Consider the following 23,825-nt stretch of genomic DNA (forward strand, 5'->3'; position numbering starts at 1 on the left):
GCCGTGCGTTTTTCTGGATTCTGTGTGCATCAGTGCAACCTGGAAGTGTTTTTCAGCTGCTTCGATGAGCGTGCAATTTTCAAGGGAACCTGTGAGGTGCTGTTCGAAGGGGCAACTGGGCAAGCATTTGAATTTCACAATTCGCACGAAGATTGTTTGAGTATATCATCTCCTGAACTGAGGGGACATATCTCAGTCGTTACCCATGCAAACAGTATCTTTTGATTTCGTGTACATTTTGCACTGAGCCATTGCATCATAAATTTTCGAGGAAGAAAAAGGAACCTATGGCATGCATCTGAATCGGACCGCGTTTTTCCAGGAGAGAGGAAATGGGCCTGCAAGTTTTCTGCTGCAACGCCGACCGGATCAGTTCAGAACTTCTCTCCTGCCAGCCAGCGACTGTAGAACGCGAGCGACTCCTTGGGCTTGTACTCGGGGACAGCGTGCCCGGCTCCCTGAAATGTTGCCACTGCCACGTTAAAAGATTCAAACCAGGTTTGCAAGAGAATTCACGAGTTCGGCCCATGGAAAATTCGTTGACATCCTCATTCAGGTTAGGAAAATTCAATACTGAACCATTGAATTTGAGTTGAAATGGTACGCAACAAAATACTAGTCTGAAATGCCAAATGTATAGGAGGGGATGGAACTGTACCTTTATTGTGAGGAAGGTGAGATTGTGATCATAACCTTCCGCATATCTGCAAATGGTACAATTTAAGTTGGGATCAAACTTTAGGGAATGTTGATTCCTCCAAAAAAGTGAAGCCAATGAAAATAAGTCCAAACAGACATATTCTTTTCAATTGTTTCCAACTCAAGGAGAGCTAGCTTTGGTGAAACTTTTAACATGCACCTAAGTATCTTTAATCAACAAATTATTCCTGAAGTCTCACGACTCATGGCCACTATTCATTGACTTTTTGTTCTGCAGGGCCAAGTTGCTGGAGAACTTTTAAATGTCACTGGTTATTCATATACTGTAGGATCTTTTTATTCCAAGGCAACAAGGCAAAGAAAGGATTGAGAACACCATACCCAGCGACTTGATCTCCAAAGTACCATGGCCGCCATCTATCGACAACTTGGTATCCTATTGACCGCACCCATGCTTCAGTTCCAGGGAAAGGGATGCACAGATCATGGTCTCCACTGCAACATAAAGCCCACACATTGTGAGATATAGTCTTATAAGTTATTGGATGTGTTTCTATTATATCATTTGTCAGTTTCTCTAAGGCGTATGCTTCAGTGTTCACCATTAGCTTATAGGTTGTTAAATCAGAAGCTTCACCTTAAAAAGCCCTATCATATAGGATCACATTTTGGTGCTGAAGGAATGCTACTAGGCCAACTATCCTTAGTGGTACATTGCTGTTGTGAAATATTACAGTGAAATTTAGTAGTACCGAGCATTCAACAATATGTGGTATTTTTACTTTTTATTACAATCACCTCATTTGGTTTGAGGTGAAATTAGAAACTCAATAGATAAAACATGAGACTTGTGCTCAGTTCAAATTAAATATGAATTCTCCTTTGGTTGGCTTATACTCAATTCCTAACCAGAGAAGATTTCGCCAACAACCAACCAAAACTATTCCACTGTAGCCCCCAATTTGTTTGCTCTTTGTTTGAAATTTTAAATTACTCATAGTTAACATTCCTGAAAGATGAATTAACTGGTTCTGTACCTGTAAATTAACACGCGGTATCCAAGGGCTGTAAACTTTTTATGATAGCTCACCATTGTTCCTGTATCATGCGTGTAGTCTATTCTTGCTGTATACAGTTCCCATGACCCAATTAAGCTTTTCTAATGTGTCGAATTTGTTGACACAATTCCCCAAAGAAGAGCAGGTTAGTACTGACTTTAAGGGTTACTTTCAAATGGAACTTCTAATTCCTTACACACCATCGTACCGGTTTGGCATGAATTGCTGCTCTGACATCTTCATCATCCAGCCATGCAGTAGCAAGTTCATCACTCTACAAGTACAAGCAAATCTCAATTGGAATGAAAAAAGGGCCCAATAATAGTTGTCCAAAGATCAACTAAGAACCAAAGTTGTGCAAAATTCATGACAAATACAATCAACCATACTGACTGCCATATAGAAGAAATTAGCAACTAAGATAGTGGAAGCCTGAAAAATGTTGTGATCTTATTGACAATTGAACTACTGCTATTTGAAGCAGAACTAGAGTACCAATTGTAAGCTTCGCTTTATGCAGGAGGAAAATGAGACACAGTGACAGTAGCACCGACGTCATCCTAATTTTCATACCGTGCATGGAAGTGATCTACCACCAAGCCCTGGCCACATCGGAACGTGTCCACCCCTCAGAGCAAGACGGAGGGGCCATGAACGCCCTGCCATACGCTTCCTCACTGGAAATGGTCTGTTGGTCTCTCCCAGCCTTCTAAAGCTCAACGGCAAGCTGCTGTTAGCGAATTCTACCTGTTGGATTTCAGGATGATGGTAGCAAGGTGCAAGGATATTGTACTTGTTCAGGTCTTTCAGTTCCTGCAGATACAAGAAATGGATCCTCACTACAGAGCCCACGAGATGGCACATATGTGGTCGACATTAGTACATTACCCAGTGAACTCTTTCTATCTTCTCTTGGCACAGGTTGTCTACGTCGCCAAAGAACGTACCATGGCAACTAGCTTTGACATCCTGAAAGCAAAGCATATCGTGTCGTTTTTAGTTTGCTATGTGGTCAGAAATGAAACTACCAGTGGCGCCAATATACCTGCATCTGCATCTTTGGACTTTGGTCATCCTTTACCAAGATGATCACAAAGGTAGATTCTACTCTAAGTAATAGTTCTTGGAAATGAAAGTAGATTTAGAGTTGAATCACCGACCTCGAACATGTCAGTTGAGATGAGGCCCATCCCATGTGCAAATGGCACAAAGGAATTGAAGTCATAGTCGACATCAGTGAATCCATTGCCAATCAGATAGCCCTGAATAGATATTGTAAACTCTTGTTTGTAACTCATTCATAAATTTGCTGCATACAGGTGTGCAATGGAAACAACACAATGAGTCTGAAGGAAAGGAATAACCTTGAAACTGATTCTTGGCTCCACTCCTTTCTCTATCCCTGTTAGCATATAAGCATAAGAGATGTAAAACTTTGGGTGATCTTAGTTATATGCCCAGTACGTACGTGCTCTGTACCTTTATGAGTCAGTGGCAACCTTTGACAACTTCATCAGCAAGTGTTGGAATATAAACCCCCGCGTAGGATTCCCCGGAAATATAGAATGGGTTCGACTGAAACTCTGGGTATATTTCAAACCACTGCAGCAGTACGTTAATCAGCATCGTGTTGCACACACAAAGTGCCTGATAGATGGCAAAGCTACAACTAGAGTCACTGAAGCAGAGCACCTTCAGAAGGAACTTGTGTGCATCAGCTGCAGTTTTCAGGTCGCCTGTTGTATAGTCCGATTTGTTCAACGAGTACGACATCCCGACACCAGCAGGAGAGTCCAGGTACATGATGTTCGAGACCTATTCAATTAGAAATTTGTCAGAATTGGCCACAAAATTAAGTGCACCTACTCATGAGAAGTATAACATGTGAAAATTGTGAACCTATACTTTTGCCAAAAGGTATATAAACAAGTATTACTAGAAGATGTATCAAGAAACGGCAGAAATGTGCAACCAAGCAAGTATTGGTGGTGCCTTTTGGTAAAGCTACGGTTTAGGACGAAGATTCCAACAAACAACAATAATCACTTTGTTTATAAAACGAGTATAACAATGTTTGTCATGCACCTACTCAGGACAAAAGGTGCACCCAACTCCTATGGTAGAATGAAGAAATCAGGGGAGTAGGCTCTGGAGAAGTTAAAAGAAAGGCGTTGCAGCAGCAGCAGCTTTACCTTGGACCAGCTGTAGGGGTTGAGCTGCAGCCTGGGCAGGCCGCCGGGCTTGGTCCCGGGCTCGAAGTTGAAGGGCCCGTTCTCGTAGACGAAGCCGTCGAAGCTGGAGCATCCGGGCCCGCCGTTGAGCCAGAGCACGACGGCGTCGGCGGCCGGGTCGCGCTCGGAGAGAGCCAGGTAGTAGAAGAGGCTCCGCCCGCTGGCCTCGTCCACCGTCACGTACCTGCAACGCGCACGAACGGCAAGAGCACAGGATCGTCAAGAGCCAGCAGCTGAAACTAACTGATGATCGGGTCGATGGCGGCATGGGAGATGAGATTAGTATTTGAATTTGATGATTACCCGGAGTAGTGGTTGGAGGGGAAGTCGCCGTGGAATCCGGGGAGGCCGGTGACGAGGTGCTCCTCGGGCGCGGCGGCGGCGGGCGTGCGGAGGAGCGCCGCTGCCCCGAGGAAGAAGAGGAGAGGGAAGGGGGAGGCCATGGAGAAGACGTGCTCGCTCTTGGCAGCGCCGGAAGCAGCTCGGCCTCTCGGCGGCAAAGGTGGGAGGCAGAGGAGAGGAGGCACAGCCAAATAAGCAGTAGCGACGGGTGCTCTCGCAGTCGCAGTCGCAGTCGCAGTCTCGTTCGTTGGTGACGGAGTGAGCGACGGCTCCACGGATTTGGTGAGGTTGGGACCCACTGGGCAGCGGGATGGGTCCCACGTGTCAGGTGATGTTGGATTAGAATCATGTGGAGAGGATGCGGTTGGTTGGATTTCCTATATAAACTACTTATTATTATTAGTCTCCTATTTCTTTTTTTATACATATACAAATGGAGCTTTAAGTTAAAATTCACAGGATAATAGTTGACATCATATAAAAAGTATATTATTAATTTTCATCATTACTTTTTATAATTATATAATTTATTAGTTTTTTAGGCGAATCAGCATGGAGTCCTCTACCTTATTTATATATATATATATATACACACATATATATATGAACATAAAAATTGGTTTATATATAGGCGGATTACATAGGCAGTAAGCACAAAAGTAGAAAAGAGGATCATAAGAGACTACTCAGCCAAATACTAATCTTGTCACGAAGGACTGGTTTAACTCTTAGAGTGACTAGTTTCATTTCCTTATCAAAGGTACTTCTCCACGCTATAAAGGACAGTGAAGCATTATAAAAAATTATACTGTTTCTGTGGCACCAGATATATAATTTATTATTATATATACCATCCTATCAAAATAAGGGAGAAAAAAAATCATAACATATTCTAAAACATGATATAATGCATACTATTGTCATGCAATATTTAACTTAAAACTTTAATTTTGCGTGTGGAGAAAAAAATAAATTGAACAAATTGACATAATTATGAGAGTAAATTGAACTAAAAAATAATCTAGGCGATATTCAAACTTTAACCATACCTTTTTTTGAAGTATTTGGGGGGAGTAATTTGGATTTTTCATAAAAAGGACAAAAAAACATTTGTGTCCATGTAAATTATTCTTTTTAGATAGTAGAATATTAAATTACAGCCATTAGGAATTAAATCATGATCAATGGAATCATACCCTTAAGCCTCCACCACCACATTAAGAGGTGGAGATTTCCCCAAAATAATTTATTTAGCTGTGCATGAAGGGAATTACAATGGGGAGAATTGATGCCACGGCAGGGCTGATGCTACAGAAACCCTACTTTCTTATTGGATCTGCCAGCAATTGCTCTGAGCCGTTTCACCAAATAAGCAACAATTTTCGATGAGCAAAATCAACAAGGCACGCATCGGACACCTCTATTATCCAAAAAAAAAATTGATGGCTAGTAAAATCTGCAATGATCCTGGTTTTCTTAGAACTTCTCTCCTGCCAGCCAGCGACTGTAGAACGCGAACGCCTCCTTGGGCTTGTACTCGGGGACAGCATGCCCGGCTCCCTGAAATGTTGCCACCACCATGTGAAAAACAAAAATGTTTAAACTGCATTGCAAGAGATAATTTACCGAGGTTGAGATCTCATCCAGGCAAGGTCGTAATTTAAATAACTAGCCGCCAAATTTTAGTTAAAAATGGTATTCAGGAAAACAAGGTTCATATGTCAAATTCATTTTCATATGCGAGGAGAGCTAAAGGAACTAGAGTTTCTTACCTTTATAGTGAGGAAGGTGAGATTGTGATCATATCCTTGCGTATATCTGCAATGGTACAAATTAAATTAGGACCAAACTTCAGGGAATTATGATTCCACCAAAAGACGTTCATCAGAGTTAATTCCCAAACATTTTCTTTTACGAGGAAAGGCTAGTCATTACTCAGTAGTGCAACTTTAACAACAAACATTTTTAATCACAAATTGCATTTAAAAGGTATTTTTTGAATTCTGCAGGTGGTGAGGTTTCATCGACTTGTATTTTAAAAGAAGGATTGCCAAGAACAGGAAATGACATTTAAATTATTCCAATAATTCCTACATGTATTTAGAAGATCTTGTGATTAATTTGATGGCAACCATGCGAGAAAAGGAAAGAGGACACCATACCCGGCAACTTGGCCTCCAAAGTACCATGGCCGCCATCTATCAACAGTTTGATAGCCTATTGATTTTACCCATGCTTCAGTTCCAGGATAAGGAATACACAGGTCATGGTCTCCGCTACAACACGAACACATGGCGCAGATAAACATTGTCACATATATTGGTAGCAAGTTGTATTGCTCTGTGCAAATGAACCAAGAGTTACTGTGCCAACTTAAAGGTTATTATGCATTCATCTTGTTAGGTATATGTTTACAGCACTACTAGCCTTCAGGATGTTACAAGAACGATATTCATAAACCAGTAAATAGTTACTGCCTCCAAAGCAAGCACAATAGTATACTGAACCCAAATTTATGAGGTACATGGAACCTTTAATACAAACAAATAGCAGAAAGGATCACATTTCTAATGCTAAATGGATGTTTACCTTTTTTTTTGGGTAAAATGGATGTTTACTATGCCATGTATTATGTAACTATGCCGAGTATTTATATTAGCACTTAGTTCCCGATGAAATTATGTTTCCATAAAATTTTTACATTCACCTCCTTTGCGTTGAATTGAAAATTCTAAATTCAACAAATAAAATCTGAAACCATTACTTCTTGTTTTCCACTCCAAATGTGAAATCTTCAGGATATCGAGAGTATGCTCCAGTCCTAATGGAGAGTCGCCCTTGCTACATAAACTCTATAAACTACTCATATTTGACATTCCCAAATGACTGGATTAATTGGCTCTGTACCTGTAAATTAGAACGCGATATCCCAAGGCTGTGAATTTCTTGTGATAGAGCACCATTGTTCCAGTATCGTGAGTGAAGTCTATTCTTGCGGTATACAGTTCCCATGATCCAATTAGGCTTTTCTGATCGACGTGCCATTTTACATGAATTAGTTTTCCACAAAGAAGAGAAGATTAGTGCTGACTTTAGGGTTAACTCAATTCGGAATTTTTACTCATTTTCCCATACTATATGTCATACCGATTTGGCATGAATTGCAGCTCGGACGCCTTCGTCATCAAGCCACGTAGTAGCAATTTCATCATTCTACAAGTACAAGCAAATGTCAAATGGAACAAAAACGAGGGCCAAAAACAGTTTCCAAAGATGAACTACAAGTACCATAACTCAAGAAAAATAAAAAAGAAACACAATCAACTGTGACTACTGTCATATGAATGGAATTTTTCAGAGCAATTGGTTTCAGAGTTTCTTCTTGCATTTGACGAAAAATATGACGGCATCACGGCCATGTTTGCGTACCGTGCAGGGAAGTGATCTACCACCAAGGCCTGGCCACATCGGAACGTGCCCATCCTTCAGAGCAAGACGGAGTGGCCATGAACGCCCAGCCATACGCTTCCTAACCGGTAATGGCCTGTCGGTCTCTCCCAGCCTTCTAAAGCTCAACGGCAAGCTGCTGTTGGCGAACTCTACCTCTTGGATGTCAGGACGATGGTAGCAAGGTTCAAGGATGTTGTACTTGTTCAGATCTTTCAGTTCCTGCAAATGACCCCAAAAGAAAAAAAGAGGAAAGAACCTTGAAACCATCAAGAGCTAGCGTGCATGTGCTGTAGATTTTTATGTTCAAGGCCAGAGATATTACCCAGTGCACACTATCAATCTTCTCTTGGCACTTACTATCGACGTTGCCCCAGAATGTACCGTGACAAGTGGCTTTGACGTCCTGAAACAATTAAAGCATATCGCGGGCAAATTTTATTTTCAAATCTGATTAGTATGTAAATCTCAGCGGTTGTAGGGTAGATTCTACTATAAGAGTGTAGTGAAAAGTATTAGCATAAGAGCTGAACCACAGACCTCATACATGTCATTTGAGATGAGGCCCATTCCATGCGCAAATGGCACAAAGGAATTGAAATCATAGTCTACATCAGTTCCTGGATTGCCAATGAGATAGCCCTGAACAAATTTTGTAAGCTCCTGACTGTAAGTCACACATAAAGGATTTACCGTGCACCGTAGTACAATGGAAATGGCAATTAAATGTATAACCTTGAAATTAATTCTTGGCTTCACACCTTTCTGGATACCTGTCATGACATGAACATGAAGGTAAGACTTTGTATGATCTTAGATATTTTTGTGAAATACCTCTTTGCTAGTCACAATTCTAACCTTTAACAACTTCATCGGTGATTGTGGGGATATAAACCCCTGCGTATGACTCCCCGGAAATGTAGAACGGGTTCGACTGAAACTCAGGGTATAACTCGAACCACTGCAACAACATTACTGCATAAAATGAGACACCAGGTTCTGCAGATGAATTGGCTGATATATGGTAGTAGAGTTCTAGTTAAGCAGATCAGACCTTCAAAAGGAACTTGTGCGCATCGGCTGCGGTTTTGAGGTCACCTGTCGTGTAATCCGACTTGTTCAAGGAGTAGGACATCCCCACACCAGCTGGAGAGTCGAGGTACATGATGTTTGAGACCTATTCCCATGATCGATTGGATTGGCAAACGGAGGGAACTCAGGTAGTGAAAGATCAAATAGCAGATTAATTAGCCACCAAAATCAACTGCGAAACTTATTTCCTTATTTATTTAATCATTCGAAGGGAGACACATTTTCCAAACAACACATTGTATTTTCTCGAAGACATCAACACATGTATTAGAAGATGCAACTGCTAGTGGCATACATGTGCAAATATCCTCCCTCCAGGGGGAAAAAACTTTGTAATTAAATCCACAGTATCTTGTTATATCACTATCTTCATCGTCATCATCGTTAACTGTGCTTAAGTAGGATATATGAATTATAGGGTGCGCAGGTCCTGATGATGACATCAAGAAACAACGAATTAATCTTAAAGAATAATCTGCAGAACCACTACACTTTGTTGAACCAAGAAATTAAACCATCAGGGAGTTGAATTGCAGGCAGTTCATACCAAGATCCATGAGAATGAGATTGGTTACCACTATACTCCGTACCTTTGACCAGCTGTAGGGGTTGAGTCTCAGCTTGGGCAGGCCACCGGGCTTGGTCCCGGGCTCGAAGTTGAAGGGCCCGTTCCCGTAGACGAAGCCGTCGAAGCTGGAGCATCCCGGCCCGCCGTTGAGCCAGAGCACGACGGGGTCGGCGGCCGGGTCGCGCTCGGAGAGCGCCAGGTAGTAGAAGAGGCTCCGCTCGCTGGCCTCGTCCACCGTCACGTACCTGCACACACGAAGCGCGCCCAAGAACATGATCAGCAATCAATCAAGAAAGATACAGAAGCGACGGCGATCGCCGGCAGCGCCATGAATCTGGACAAGCAAGTGGTCACCCACCCGGCGTAGTGCTTGGAGGGGAAGTTGGCGCCATGGAAGCCGGGGACGCCGGTGACGAGGTGCTCCTCGGGCGCGGCGGCGGCGGGCGGGCAGAGGAGCGAGGCCACGGCGACGACGAGGAGGAGCAGGAAGAAGAAAGGAGACGAGGCCATTGGTTTGGGGGCGATGGCTGACTAGCAGCTCGGACGGAGTAGCTAGTGGCAGCAGTTGGGGGCCAACATCATTCGTCGTTACAAATTTTGTATCGTTGGGACCGGATCCCGGCTCGTGCCGTAGGTGGTTTTCCAGCTTTTTAAGCAAGAAGGCTGTGCGATTTGCAGATCGCAGCATTCAGCATCTCGTGCTGCTTGTGCTCACTTTTTGAATTTCAAAAAAAATAAAAAACTCCACGTCGTTGCTTCACTTTTTGACAAACAGCGAAGGGAAAAGACAAAGATCACTACACATACATGCCATTTCTCACTAGTACATATATAGCTACACGCATATGTTATTTGTTTTAAGAAATTTTTGTGAAGCTTGTAATACACAAGTCTCGTTGTTGTGGGATTTCCTGGTATTTATTTATTAAAATTAAGAAATAGATTTGCAGCGTCAAAAGATTTACTACCTAGTCTTTCGGATGGTAAATAGGGATGTACATGTGTTCCATTATAGGGGTGAGTGGGCGTGCATGCTTACGAGTGTCTTCGTTACATCTGTACTGTGTGATGTAAAAAAAATTCTTGGCTTCAATCGGGGAAGCGCAGGTGAGCTTTGGTTACACAGTAGCAATATGGCAACTGGTTAGCGGATGGCAGATTTGAATTCTGCCGTCGCGGGTTTCTTTTGTTTTTTATATATATATATATATGCTGTCACCGCTAGCAACATCAAGGGGATCCGCGCGCAGCACGTGCAAAGTGAGATGAACAAAGAGCAGCAGTGAAGTAGAAACCCAAGGGTGTTAGAATCCTGATTCAGATCAATTCTATTAGAATCATACGATAGCCGGAAAGATCTTGCACTACTCCAAACATAAATAATACTTTTGGTGGCCAAAATAATAAAACTACCAAAAAAATGTGATTCTTGACGGCTCGGCGAAACCACTAGTGAAATGTGCAATTTTCATGGCCGTTGGATTAAACCGCCACACGAGTATGCAATTTGCTTGGGGGTTAACTATATATATAAATCATCAAGCAAATATGCAATTTTTTTTGGTAGTTGGTGGCAAAGAAAATACTTGTTAAGTACTAGTTTCATTCCGTCAAGAAAATACTTGTTAAATATGCAATTTTCTTAGTGTTGTGTAATCAAATAAGGGAGGTAAACTTTTCTAGTGTTATATAGAGAATCAAAATTTGTTTCGATGTCATATAAGGAATTCTCTCTATGTGTTTAAGTGTTTATGCCTTGTTAAGTTCGCTAAGATGTACATCATAAATAAATTACACTTCAACTTGTTATGTTTACTTAAACTCATATCACACAAACTTGTTTAACTCGCTTACACAACACTTAAACATATACCACACCTAAACTTGTTCACTTAAAAATAAGTGATACTAAAATATTTGTATAGTATATAATATATTTCCTCTATCCCATGAAAAATGTAATTATGATGCTTGAAAGTTTTTCAGAAAAGAGTGCAATGCTAAGAATTGGACCGTAACTATCTAACTAATTAAGTGGTTAATTTTGATTTGCATGTCAAAATTAATACTTAGTCCTGATTTTAGCAAGTTTGGTTAGTTACATTCAACCAACAAATCTATGTGAAAAAAACTAGATTGCACTCCGGAATGGAGGGAATAGTTCTATTTCTAATCTTTAATGGTACCTAAATTGTATTTTAAAAAATCTAAAATTTGGCAAGGGACCAAGCTATGTTCTAATGTGGCAATAAAATTTGTCTGATTTCTTGGCAGGTGATGCAAAAATATGACACTCAATAATTTGTATACTAATATTAAATTGACAATAATATCATATACTAAAACTGGATGGAGTGTGTATCCTATTTGATTAGCTGCAACAATACTAAAAATGATATTTGTTGTGATTATTTACCAGATTATAATTGAGAATGATTATTTCATCAGGGAACAGAATGATATTTGTTGTGATTATTTACCATATTATAATTGAGAATGATTATTTCATCAGGAACAGGGGCTGTTGAGGTTTGGGGTCCATTTAATTCGCTCCCGAGGGGAATTAAATTTGGACCCATTGGATGTTGCTCACGTGCTCTAACTACTTCATTAAATATCCTTTTGCAAAACTATGTTACGCCTGCATATTAATAATTTCTTACAGCCTCTTTTTGTTCAGCCCCCCCCCCCCCCCCCCCCCCCCCCCCACGTCAGATCCATGCATGTGGTATTGTGTATATATAGCAAAAGACCCTCAAATTCTGTAGTTTGTACAGTAGTCGCCTTGCGGACACTAGTCAACATTGCTAACACAAAATATACAAAAATATTGAAGCTCCAAATCATTAGTAACTACACTAACTATAACACAAGACTTACAGAACAAAACTTGCTTATGCATCCAACCAGAATGGTTTGTAGCTACATCAACGGAAATACACTACAAGACATGGACAAAGAAAACTGTAACATAAACAAACCATCACCTAACAGAAAACTTCTTATCTCTGCGAAAACTAAAAGAATATATTACAAAATAAGGGAGAAACTTCATCCCATGCATGGATCTGAGCAGCTCATCCATCAATAGCTGGTACATTATTACTACTATGACTATTATTACTATGCATTGGCCACACTAAACTCGATGAATCCTGTACAGAAAAAAGAAAGCTGCAGTCCTACCCATACCGTCATGCAGAATACAGCATGAAATAACTTTCCCCAATTCGCCAACAAAACTTGGCACTGATCTTGGCTTCACCTCCAATGTACGCAAACTCACAACACAACTGAACAACTGTCCAGCAAAACTGGCACCACCCCAGTTGATAAGTAACCTCAATCTTTTGTGCTCTCGTTCACAACTGAAGTAGGCTTTGGCAAAATTGGCACAGTGACAGACCCAGAGACGGCATCAAGAACAGACCACTCTTCGTCCGCTACCAATGCAGTAACAAGGTTTGCAGGAACCGCAGTGCTTGATTTAACAGTTAATGAGTGCATACTGCTGCTCGCTTCTATGTTCGTCGAATCTTTGGTTCCAGAACTGGAGGATGCACTTGCTGCTTCTGTATTCAGGAAGAGACAGACAGCAGCACAGTCATCGGTTTTTGATGTGGGGTACCGCGTCCTCCATGCTCTCTGAGCTGATTCAACAAGAAACCGGGCTGCTGAGACCCGTGAAGGAGCATTGCTGATGATGCTAACAACTTCATCATTGGAAAGTACATCCCATACCTACATTCAGCGAAGAAACCCAGACAATGATATAGCAAAAATCTTCAGAGCTCTTAACAATATCTAATTCTATAAATATACAGAAATCAATATGTTTATGTAAATTTGTTCTCACCCCATCAGTCGCCAACACAACAAATTCATCCTTCTCAGTGATGCAGTGGTATGAAACATCAGGCATTGAAATAATACCATAATTCTTTAGACAGAAGTCTCCAAACGATCTTGCCATGGCCAATCCTGGCGAGTTGAATGTCGGAAGCCACACACGTGCAACATTGGGCTCATCTGGAAGAGAAAATACCCTACCCCTTCGTTGCTTGATTCTTTCTGCTTCACCTGTAAATGATTCAATTGGCTTTGTTTCAGACAATAGCTAGAAATCATAGCACCAAAATTACTTCATGCTAACAAAGGAAAATAATAGAAGGGAACAGCCATTTGATGTGCTCTTTCACCATCATTTGGCATGAAAGCATAATCTGACTATTGCCCAGATGCAATTGACATATCAACACAAGAAGTTTACGGAATACAGTTTATAGAAACATTTGCTTTTCAGAGTATGCACGAGCATTATAGCCTTGGAAGGATATTTATAAAAAAGGACTCCACTGAATGATATGTCTTAATACACCACAATATTGAAAGGAACCTTCAAATTCTTTCAATGCACTTAGTTAAAACTATAGTGCATTCAAAAACAGAAAATCTATACTATGGGCTAGGCAAATCAAAATTAAGCTTGTGTGAAGATGAGGCAGATGCAGAAGTACTTTTACTGAAGTAAAATGCCTGCTAGACGCAATTACCAAAATTTTTTCTTTTATATTACTGCAATAATTATCAGTTTTTTTTATCTTATTATACCTCTGAGCACAAATGGTTAAAAGAAAAACGAATATTAGTATACCAGCATCTAAAAATTAAATATGTCATGTATGAATCACTCTTGCGAGATGATGCATTCCAAAGGATCAGATTCAAAAATTATACTACACCGCTGTTTCAGGTAATGAAAATTATTCCCATTCCAGACAATCATAGAAAGGTATCATATTGGCAGAGAAACATATAATCTCATGATTGATCTAAACCAAAATAGAATGGAGAAGATAATCAAGCGCATAATATCTTTTCAGCTATACCAACAATTTTTTTGGATATTTGTCCTGCAAGAAGATCTCAATTTAAAGTAATTTACAAAGGTATTTTGGTCTCAAATTCTACAGCATTGAATGCTAAAAGTAAGGTAATCTTAAGATTAAATGCACAGATGATCACTATAAACTCCCTCAGGAAACAGAAGGAAAAAGTAAAAATATATCATTTCACCTAGTTATGAGAACTGCAGCAGTTTAACAACAAATACAACCTGATCTCAACAAGCTCCTTTCGCAGGTATATCATGAAGTAGTTTTCTTAAAAGGTTACAGGCGTATGCACCTATTTCAGAAGCTTCACTGACATACACAACTGAATCACTCACTAAACTTGTTACACGGTCACAAGACAGTTAAATATTTTTCAGAATTGAGAAAACTTAATGTCAGAAGGCAAAAGAATGATAGTGATGTCACACTCCTTGTAATTAGGAAACATATAAGTATGAATTGCTTAGCACTAAACAACGGAAGAAGAAATCCATCATCATATAGTAGACTTCCAAAGTAACACACTAGGTACAGAATCATACTTGGAATGCTAGGTTTGAGGTCCACCGTCAACTGAACAGCAACTAGTTGATTATCTTCGTCTCTAGTACCCAAGACAGCTCTAGAATCCCCCAAGTTACAAATTATAAGATTTTGTCCCTGTAGAAACAGCAAGATAAATGGGTTGGAGCTTAAAAAAGATGCAGCTGCAGCTTTTCAATAAAGAAAGGACATTAGACATCATAAAAAGATTCAGTATTGACCAACAAAATAGGTGTAGTTCTACCTGCTTGAATACTGTAACTGCTGTTGTTCCACTGAACGCACAATCAATATTTCTGTGTAATTTCAGATCCCTGTCCATAACATAGAATGCCCGCAAGAATGAAGCTCTCAATGCTGGGAAAAATTCTGGGTGCTCGCCATTCTCCTCATTTTCAAGGGAAGCGTCAGTGTCTTCAACCCTGTGTGGAGTAGTACCTCCTGTAGTAGTCCCATTCCTTCCTAAATTTGCACTCAACTTTACAGGGAGAAGGTCTCTGACCCTCTTGGCAACCAAATGCCCATTTGGTCCATGGCCGTCAAAAACACCACAAAACACGGTGTCATGTTTTGAACCAAAATTCTGCAAGTGAAAAGCAAGCATTATTCTTGGAACCAACTATATAATACCAGAAAGGGCATCCTCAACATGGAAATCAAGACTGCACAATCATTCTAGGTGCAGTTTACAATTAAGCCAATTAAGAATTAGAAAATGATCACTCCATAGCCATCACCACATAGACTTAGAAAGTCTAGGTTCAGGAAGAAGTTGATGAAAAATGACCAAGCATATGACATGCTATAATCATATGACCTCTTTTGCCTCATTAAAGCAGGGGCTGAGAATGAAAATGTTGAAATGACTACACTCTTGTTTCCCACAATGGACATCAATTTCAAATGGCAATGCATGCAAAGATTTATTTTGCCAGCTGCATCATTAACATGTTTCAGCCCACAAGGTAAGCTGGCAGTCAGCCAGCCACAGCAACAAATGACAGCACTATTTAGAATTCAGTGAACTGTGTAGAAGATTCTAATGAAATCTAAGTCAGAAAGAAATAAGGACAACTTATGTGGCATCTACAGATAGATAGCCAAAATCAGTGAACCATGAAGAAGATTCTAGCGAAACCTAAATCTAAACAGACAAGATCATCTTATGTGGCATAATACATGTCGATAACCAAATAATAACTTAATAAAATATAAGGAAATGGCACGTCCCATCAGTAAATCCAACAAGTACATCAAGCAGATAAGACTGTCCATAAACAGAAATACTAAGGATAAGGATGAGGATCAAGTGGAGCCCCTTACTGCTTCCAGGTTTCTCCATCTGGAGAGCAATTATTAAGCACTGATTAAATTACTAAGTAAACCACCCTCGATCGGCAACGTCCAATGGCGATCCATGTGAAGCTCGGTAAGGGGAGACGAATCGAACTGGTATTCTAATCCAGATGTAGGGGGGTTCGGGCAGGCATTCTAGGACGTCATGACACATGTACGTCCCGTGTCAAAGTTAAAATCTTTCGTTGTCGGGGCCAGCTCAAGCATACCTAAAAACTCCTATTTAAAAAATAGCGTAAAAGCCAGACACTTCTGCTATTGCACGTTAACATCACATCTGGCCAAAGCAGAGCTCAACAAACCATGAACATGTTTCGTTTTCGTCGTATCAGAAACCTGCTTCTAGAGCGTCCGCGTTACGAGCTTCACATCACGCGGAGGAATCGGATGAAAAAGGTGTAGATGGTGGGAGATAAAAACAATTTCTTTACTGGGCATCTTTACTGCGCAAGAGGAAATGGTGGTTGTGGGTGTTACCTCCCAAACGACCATGGCGTCCTGGTTGACGCCCTTCTTTCCCTGCATGGTGTAGAGCGACGCCGCGGCGGAGGCGGAGGCGCCGTTCCCCGCGATGCGGCCCGGGGGCGCGGGCTCGGCGGCCCCCGAGCGGCGGCCCTCGGCGGACGACGCGGAGGCCGCGCCGCGGGGCCGGCGGCGCCGGATCGAGCGCACGGCCCACTTGTACTGCGCGGGCGCCGGTGCGACGGCGGTGACGCTGACGCCCAGCGCCGCGAGCAGGCACTCGAGGAGCTCGACGCAGCAGCTGCCGCCGCCGCCGCCGCCGCCGGAGGCCTCGGCAGACGGGGTCGGCCCGGCCTCCGCGAAGCGCGCGGCGACGGCGACCGCCAGCAGCCTCTGCTGCGCCTGCGACTGCTCGCCGCATCCCGCGCGCCGGCGGCCGCCGCCCACGCCGCCCGCGGCGCCTGCCCTTCTCCCCGCCGTGACCGCCACCATCGCAAGCCGCAGCCAAGAAACTCTCGAGTGGAGGCTCCCTGCAATCCTGCTCCTGCGAGGCTCTCGGAAACAATCAGATCATGGCCGGGCTGGCCCCCCGGGTAGGATCTTGGAAAGGGGGGTTGAGACCGCGAGGGAGGTGGAGGTGGACGTGGCCGCGAGGGAGGGAGCGCGCGAGGGACGCGGTCGTGGCGGGGGCGAAGGAAAGGGGTGGAATGGTCAAGCGCAGTTGTTTATTGGCCGCCGATATTATTGTGCGCTGTGCGGCCGCGACGGCGAAAGCGAGCCGAGCCCGAGCGAAGCAACAGTGGCAGCTACGGGACGAGCTCGTGCCGCCCGCGTCGCCGTGTGGTGGAGAACTGGTGGGCCTCCGAGGCCGGGCGCTGCGGACCAGGAGAGAAGCGGAGGAGAGGAGAGGAGAGGATCTCCCCCTGCTCGCCTCGTCGTCCCTGGAGGAAAGCGACGGGACGCAACGGGAGGCCAGGGGAAAACGTTGGTGGTTTGCTTGGGACGGCGACGGACTGGACGGGGCCACGGGGGGCGGTGGGAATGATGGGCGGGGGATCAGCGTCGGCGGCAGATTACCTGCAGCGTCGCAGCTGGCGGTGGGGGCCGCTCGTCGGTCGTGTGCGTGCCTGGACCCTGGAGCGGTGGCGCCGGCGACTTTGGATGCGTGCGCGGCGCACGGAAAAGAAACGGGCCGTGCACTCTGTCTTCTCTGGCACACTTTCACAGCATTTCACGGATCTCTTAGGGCGTGATTGGTTGGTCAGACGTCTCAGGCCTGGCTGAACATCAGAGCCAGGCCAGCCACAGCCAGGTCTGGTGTGTGCAGCATGCGCATGAGCCAGGTGCGGAAGGAATGCTGATCGGTTGCATATAACGCCATATTTGCTTCCCTCCAAACTCCCAACTTTGACACTATGCAAAAAGAAGATTCCCCATTACATCAAACTTGCGGTACATGCATGGAGTACTAAATGTAGACGAAATAAAAAACTAATTGCACAGTTTTGTTGTACTTTGCGAGACGAATCTTTTAAACCTAATTAGTCAATATTTGAACAATAATTCACAAATACAAACGAAACGCTACAGTTGCGCATTTATGGCAAAATGCCAATTTTGCCTATCCCAAATTGGGAACTAAACGAGGCCTAAATTCTATCGCTGCTAGTTACTGACGCAACGCTCTGGGACGTCCTAGTTACTGACACAATACTCTGGGACGTCCTTCGCATGCACTCGCTGGCAGGAAACCAATATGCATTCATCCGATCACGTCCTTATTTACGGAGGAAAACGGTTTCCGAGGAAGCAACGGTTAGCAGTAGAATTATCGGGTCGCATCGAGTGGCTACACAATCATCATTGGGCCCACATATACATGCCAAGTTGTAATGTTCATCATGATACATCTGACACTGGCATGGTGACAATGCAACGGTAACTACGGATTAATGACACTTACGAATAGCAAAAATGACACATAGAAAGTTAGTGGATCTTACGAGCAACTAGATCACACGCGATCTAACATGCTCATCTGTTGCAAGCAAGATAAGATAACTACAATTTAATTCGAACACACTTAGTAGTGTCTAGGGCAAGTGGTGGATGGTAGTGAATTGCTAGCGGCAAATTTGAACAACCTTATCACCTCCTAACTCATACATGCTACTAGTCACGACATTTCACGGATCTAGGGAAAAAACCGTGTCGGTGTTTAGATCCGGCAACCTACCGAGGGGTGCCTAAGGTAGTGTTTTGGTTGGTGGAGCTCGTCGGGATCAGGAACTTGAAGGTAAACGCAGACACACGATTTAGATAGGTTCGGGCTGCAAGATTGCGTAATACTCTACGTCTTGTGTGTTGGTTGGATTGAATTGCTTTGGAGAGGGTTCCTGCCTCACCTTATATAGTCGGGGGCAGGGTTACAAGCCGGTTGGTTACAAGAGAACTAGTCGGATACGACTAGATGAGCCCTACTCTATTACAACGAGTACTTTCCTAATCCTCGACTAGTTCCTGCCTTTCCATGTAGACTATACCATCCTGCGCCATGGTCTCCATGTTAGATGCATCTCGGTGTCCAGCCCCATATTTGGGACTATCCAAACCTTTTGATGGGCCCATAGATGATGTACGACAAGTTCCCGAGTACTTTTTAGTCAAATGTAGCAGCTCCGAGTACTTTTGTAGACTTCACCTACTACTTTTGGTGCTCTTCGAGTACTTCATCTGGTTGAATCTTCAAAGGTGCCCAAAAGCTGCCATGCGGTTAGAATGTGCTCAAGCCTTATTTAGCTTGTTCTCATGGTCTTCAACCTTGAATTTTGTATGGAAGTGCGACGAAAGTCACACTCCATATAAAGTAGCTCTCGAGCCATAGGTTGAATCGAAGAATCATGATGAGGATCAATCTGTAATTTGCATCACTTTCTCCTTAAAACCTGGAGAATTTTTTTTTGTCGATGGACATGTGGCACACAGCCCTCGAGCCTTTGGCCGACTAGTTTGGTAGGTATAAGGGTCAAACTTAGTCAACGTGACCATCTCTTGGAATATCAAATTCTCTTTCCGAAATAAAAGTAACCACCAATCAGGTCTTCTGAATTTTGGGGATTCTTTAAATCAAAGACTATTCACTTGCACAGTTTTTACTGTGCCACTGTTATAAATAACGGAGGAAGTTTATCTCTTCCATTTTACCCTTGCCATTTACCGCCGCCCTCCATCCCTCCTAGCCCCCGAGCGTATGCGACTGAAGACGCTTGTGACATCAAGGATGGGGAGGAAGACCGCTGCATCCAAGCCCGCCGATGGCGAAAAGAAAAAGAAATCCGGCAAGAAGAAGGAGATCCAACTGCCGGCGCCAAAGTACGGCAAGACCAATCAGAACGTACCGCCTAACGTCGTGTGTGCCTAGAAGGAGTTGAAGGCCCTTGAGGATGAGATCAAGGCCCTTGTCGCTGCAAAGCTAATGCAAGACCATTGCTTTATTCAATGGAGATCCGCCTTCGGAAATGCCTGCCCATTGGAATCATATCTGAACGAGACGGTAACCTATCTACACTTCATTGAGCGAGGACTTGGATTACCAAACTGCGATTTCTTCCGTGGACTCCTTGATTACTACAAGTTGGAGTTAGTCCATCTGAATCCCAATGGCATCTTTCACACCACTATCTTTGTCCATTTTTGCGAAGTTTTTCTAGGAATTAGGCCTCACTTTCAGTTGTTTTGGAAGTTTTTCCGTGCCAAGCCGTAGCCTTCAAGGAATCACACCCTCTTAGCTGGAGGCGCCGGGATTTAGTTGTAAGATACCGTGAGCAGCCAGTATTTGGATTACGAACTGATAGACTCCAATGCCGGGTGGAAAGAAAAATGGTGCTATATTGGCAACCATGATCCAAAACTACCCAAACTAACAGGACACCATCCCTCCTGAAACAACCAGTGGCTTGATGAGCCAAAGCATGGTGATTGCCTGCAATTACGTAAGATGATTGGCAGAATTGCCAAGTTGAAATAGGAAGGGCTTACTGGAATTGGAGTAGCCTTTAGCTTTATGAAGCGTCGCATCCAACCGCAGCAACAGCGATGCCACTATGGCTATGAGTATACTGGTCTTAATGATCCATCTAGATTCTCTCCAGAAGAAATCAGCACGGATGAAATCATGGCTAGGCTCAAACGGATGTTCAAGAAAGTGGGTGGGATCCCAACGTTTGTACGGGAATTCAGCGCTTCACACCCGCCAAAGCCTGTAAGTATCCGTGGCTGTAGCCCCCGAGTACCTATTTGAAGTTTACTAATCTACTGACTTGTCAGGAAGATGTCACCTTATATTTCTCCACTCCTCCTCCTCTCGGATTTGAAGATGCTTGTGAATCTGCTCCTCGTATGTTTACGCAGGAAGTTATAAGGGGTGATGACCAAGAAGATGCTTGTGAATCTGCTCCTCTAGTGACACTAGTTCCGATGCCGCGGAGCGATATGAAGTCAAAGTCCGGCCTTCTGCAAAAGCTAGATCTTCCTCCGGGTTGAGGAAACTCTCAGCTACAGATGAGCTCGAAGCCACGATCCCTCTGCCGCCGAAGAAAAAACGGACTGTTATTGCGAAAAGGGTCATCAAGAAGTCTGTTTCCGCAAAGGATGTGCCTCCTAAGGTAATTATCTATGAGGAAGGACAAGATCCTAATTATCATGTACTCCCAAGGGATGTGTCCAATGTCACCATCGTGTCTACTTTGGATGACACTGGTGGTCTGCAAGTACTCGAGCCGGCGACAGATGCTGAAAAGGAAGCTGCTTTGGCTGCTCAAGATAGATCGCCGATCACTGAAGAAGTGATCAATGTTGAAGATGATCCGGAGCCTACTGTTGTTGTTGATAGCAACAAAACAGAGCTAATGGTGGACCCCACCGATGAAACAACAACTCGAACAACCTAGGAAATAGCTAAGGCTAGCAAGGATCGTACTGTCTGTTGGGATACGAGGTAGGCTACACTAGCGCAAATCAAAATTTTCTACCGCGTATAACCAGGAAGAACTGCCGTATAAGGATCACGGGATTACCACTCGACGCACTACTGGTGCGGAAGATGTAGATATGCGTCGGTGCAGTGAAGACAATCACGTAGTCGTACGTAGTCGATCACGTGCAGCAGCTCCTCAGCAGCTCGTCCACGTGCACAGCAAGATCGCCTCCGGTACCGCGGCTCGTCGTCGGCTCGTCGTGGCTCGTCGGCGGCTCGTCCGCGGCTCGTCCAAGTGCTGCAGGCGCAACACCTCCAAGGTATCCACACGTGCAGGGAGGAAGCGTCGCAAGCCGGATTGCTAGATCCGCGAGTTGCAACAGGCGAGGGCGTGGGAGGCGCGGCAAGAGTGTTCAGCCAAAAGGTGTAAACCCTAGGGCGCTCCCACCCCTCTATTTATAGAGGTTCCTGATGGGCCTCTGGATCCGAGGCCCATTATTACTCCTAAAGCTAATCCAACTCGGATCAGATCCGAATTGGGCTTCCAGCCCCTTAAGTGTGTGACCCTATGGGTTCGGATACGTATAGACATGGCCCGAGTACTCCTCCTCGGCCCAATAGTCGGTAGCGGCCTCTAGCAAGACGTGCCAACTCCTATACGCACACGAAGATCATATCAGACGAACCATCACAATATAATATACATGCTATTCCCTTTGCCTCATGATATTTGGTCTAGCTTCAAGCTGACCGCTCTTTCTCGATCCTGTGATTCGGAATCCCTTTGTAGGTTAACTCTTAACCGTACGTAGCATGGCCATGCATTTTCGGATCCGATCACTCGAGGGGCCCAGAGATATCACTCTCAATCAGAGAGGGGCAAATCCCATCTTGATTGACCATGTCTCATAGCATGCTTCTTGACAAACCCGAAAGCTACCTTTATAACTACCCTGTTACGGCGTAGCGTTTGATAGCCCCTAAGTAGGTCGATCCACATCTAGAATACATGCGACAATCTCAGGTCTAAGGACAAAGCGTATATATTGTTTAAAGAGAGAACTACTTCTCGTGTTGGGTCAGTCCTAACACATGTCTCCACATGTGTCCACATTATTAGTTCAACATCTCCATGTCCATGACTTGTGAAACATAGTCATCAACTAATACATGTGCTAGTCTAATATTCATGTGTGTCCTTACATGAACTCCGACTAGGGACAACTTTAGAATAACCATACAAGTAAAGAGTTTCACATACAATTCACATAATTGCAAATCAATTCAAGTAGCCTTTAATGGATATTCAATGAACACAATATACAAATCATGGATACAAATGGAATATCATCATCTCTATGATTGCCTCTAGGGCATACCTCCAACAGTCTCCCACTTGCACTAGAGTCAATCTAGAAGGTACCTAATACCCATAGCTCTTACATGCGCATCATGCTTAGCCTGCGGGAGTGGTTTTGTCAACGGATCAGAAATGTTCAGATCCGTGTGTATTTTGCATATCTTGATCTCACCCCGGTTAATGAAGTCTCGAATGAGATGAAATCGCCGCATTACGTGTTTGTTCTTCTGGTGGTTCCTTGGCTCCTTTGCTTGTGCAATTGCCCCATTGTTATCACAGTAGAGATTCAATGGGCTGGACGCATTCGGGAACACACCAAGCTCAATGAGGAAATTCCTAATCCAAACACCTTCCTTCGCGGCTTCCGAAGCCGCGATGTACTCGGCTTCCGTCGTAGAATCGGCCACCGTCTCCTGCTTGGAACTCTTCCAACTAACAGCACCACCATTCAGTGTGAACACAAATCCTGATTGTGACTTTGAATCATCTCTGTCGGTTTGGAAACTAGCATCGGTGTAACCTGTTACAACGAGCTCCTCCTGACCTCCATAGATGAGGAACATATCTTTAGTCCTTCTCAAGTACTTAAGAATGTTTTTCACCGCTGTCCAGTGACTCTCACCTGGATCAGATTGGTGTCTGCTTGTCATACTTAGCGCATATGAAACATCTGGGCGAGTACTTATCATTGCATACATGATAGATCCAATAGCCGAGGCATATGGTACTCTACTCATGCGATCCCGCTCATCAGCAGTCGAAGGACACTGAGTCTTACTGAGATGTATGCCATGTGACATAGGCAAGAACCCTTTCTTTGCCTCTTTCATGCTGAA

At 43.6% G+C, this 23,825-nt stretch overlaps 3 protein-coding genes across 4 annotated transcripts; all 3 read right to left on the reverse strand.

Moving 5' to 3' along the window:
• Window positions 1-97: 97 nt before the first annotated feature.
• Window positions 98-4,504, reverse strand: LOC117865919 (serine carboxypeptidase 1). Its single transcript, XM_034750189.2, has 13 exons — window positions 4,253-4,504; window positions 3,911-4,133; window positions 3,411-3,533; window positions 3,218-3,320; window positions 3,083-3,120; window positions 2,879-2,980; window positions 2,607-2,687; window positions 2,292-2,531; window positions 1,927-1,992; window positions 1,698-1,819; window positions 1,042-1,155; window positions 659-704; window positions 98-458 (listed from the first exon to the last, which is right to left on the reverse strand). The coding sequence occupies exons 1-13, from the start codon at window positions 4,390-4,392 to the stop codon at window positions 375-377; spliced, it is 1,482 nt and encodes a 493-aa protein (XP_034606080.1). The 5' UTR covers window positions 4,393-4,504; the 3' UTR covers window positions 98-374.
• Window positions 4,505-5,489: 985 nt separating this feature from the next.
• LOC117865483 (serine carboxypeptidase 1) lies at window positions 5,490-9,995 on the reverse strand. Of its 2 annotated transcripts, XM_034749696.2 has the most exons (13): window positions 9,757-9,989; window positions 9,421-9,643; window positions 8,793-8,915; window positions 8,597-8,699; window positions 8,474-8,511; window positions 8,279-8,380; window positions 8,064-8,144; window positions 7,721-7,960; window positions 7,439-7,504; window positions 7,199-7,320; window positions 6,454-6,567; window positions 6,064-6,109; window positions 5,490-5,851 (listed from the first exon to the last, which is right to left on the reverse strand). In XM_034749696.2, exons 1-13 carry the CDS (start codon window positions 9,906-9,908, stop codon window positions 5,768-5,770), a joined length of 1,494 nt encoding a protein of 497 aa, XP_034605587.1. In that variant the 5' UTR covers window positions 9,909-9,989; the 3' UTR covers window positions 5,490-5,767. The 2 variants fall into 2 exon arrangements, with proteins under 2 accessions (XP_034605587.1, XP_034605586.1); XM_034749695.2 differs by having other exon boundaries at window positions 8,279-8,511; window positions 9,757-9,995.
• A 2,279-nt stretch (window positions 9,996-12,274) lies between these two features.
• Window positions 12,275-17,491, reverse strand: LOC117865073 (probable protein phosphatase 2C 38). Its single transcript, XM_034749155.2, has 5 exons — window positions 16,670-17,491; window positions 15,081-15,419; window positions 14,836-14,953; window positions 13,255-13,478; window positions 12,275-13,139 (listed from the first exon to the last, which is right to left on the reverse strand). The coding sequence occupies exons 1-5, from the start codon at window positions 17,144-17,146 to the stop codon at window positions 12,741-12,743; spliced, it is 1,557 nt and encodes a 518-aa protein (XP_034605046.1). The 5' UTR covers window positions 17,147-17,491; the 3' UTR covers window positions 12,275-12,740.
• Window positions 17,492-23,825: the final 6,334 nt, after the last annotated feature.

Source organism: Setaria viridis, chromosome 7 (genome assembly GCF_005286985.2).
Source record: "Setaria viridis chromosome 7, Setaria_viridis_v4.0, whole genome shotgun sequence".
Classification (NCBI taxonomy): Eukaryota; Viridiplantae; Streptophyta; class Magnoliopsida; order Poales; family Poaceae; genus Setaria; species Setaria viridis.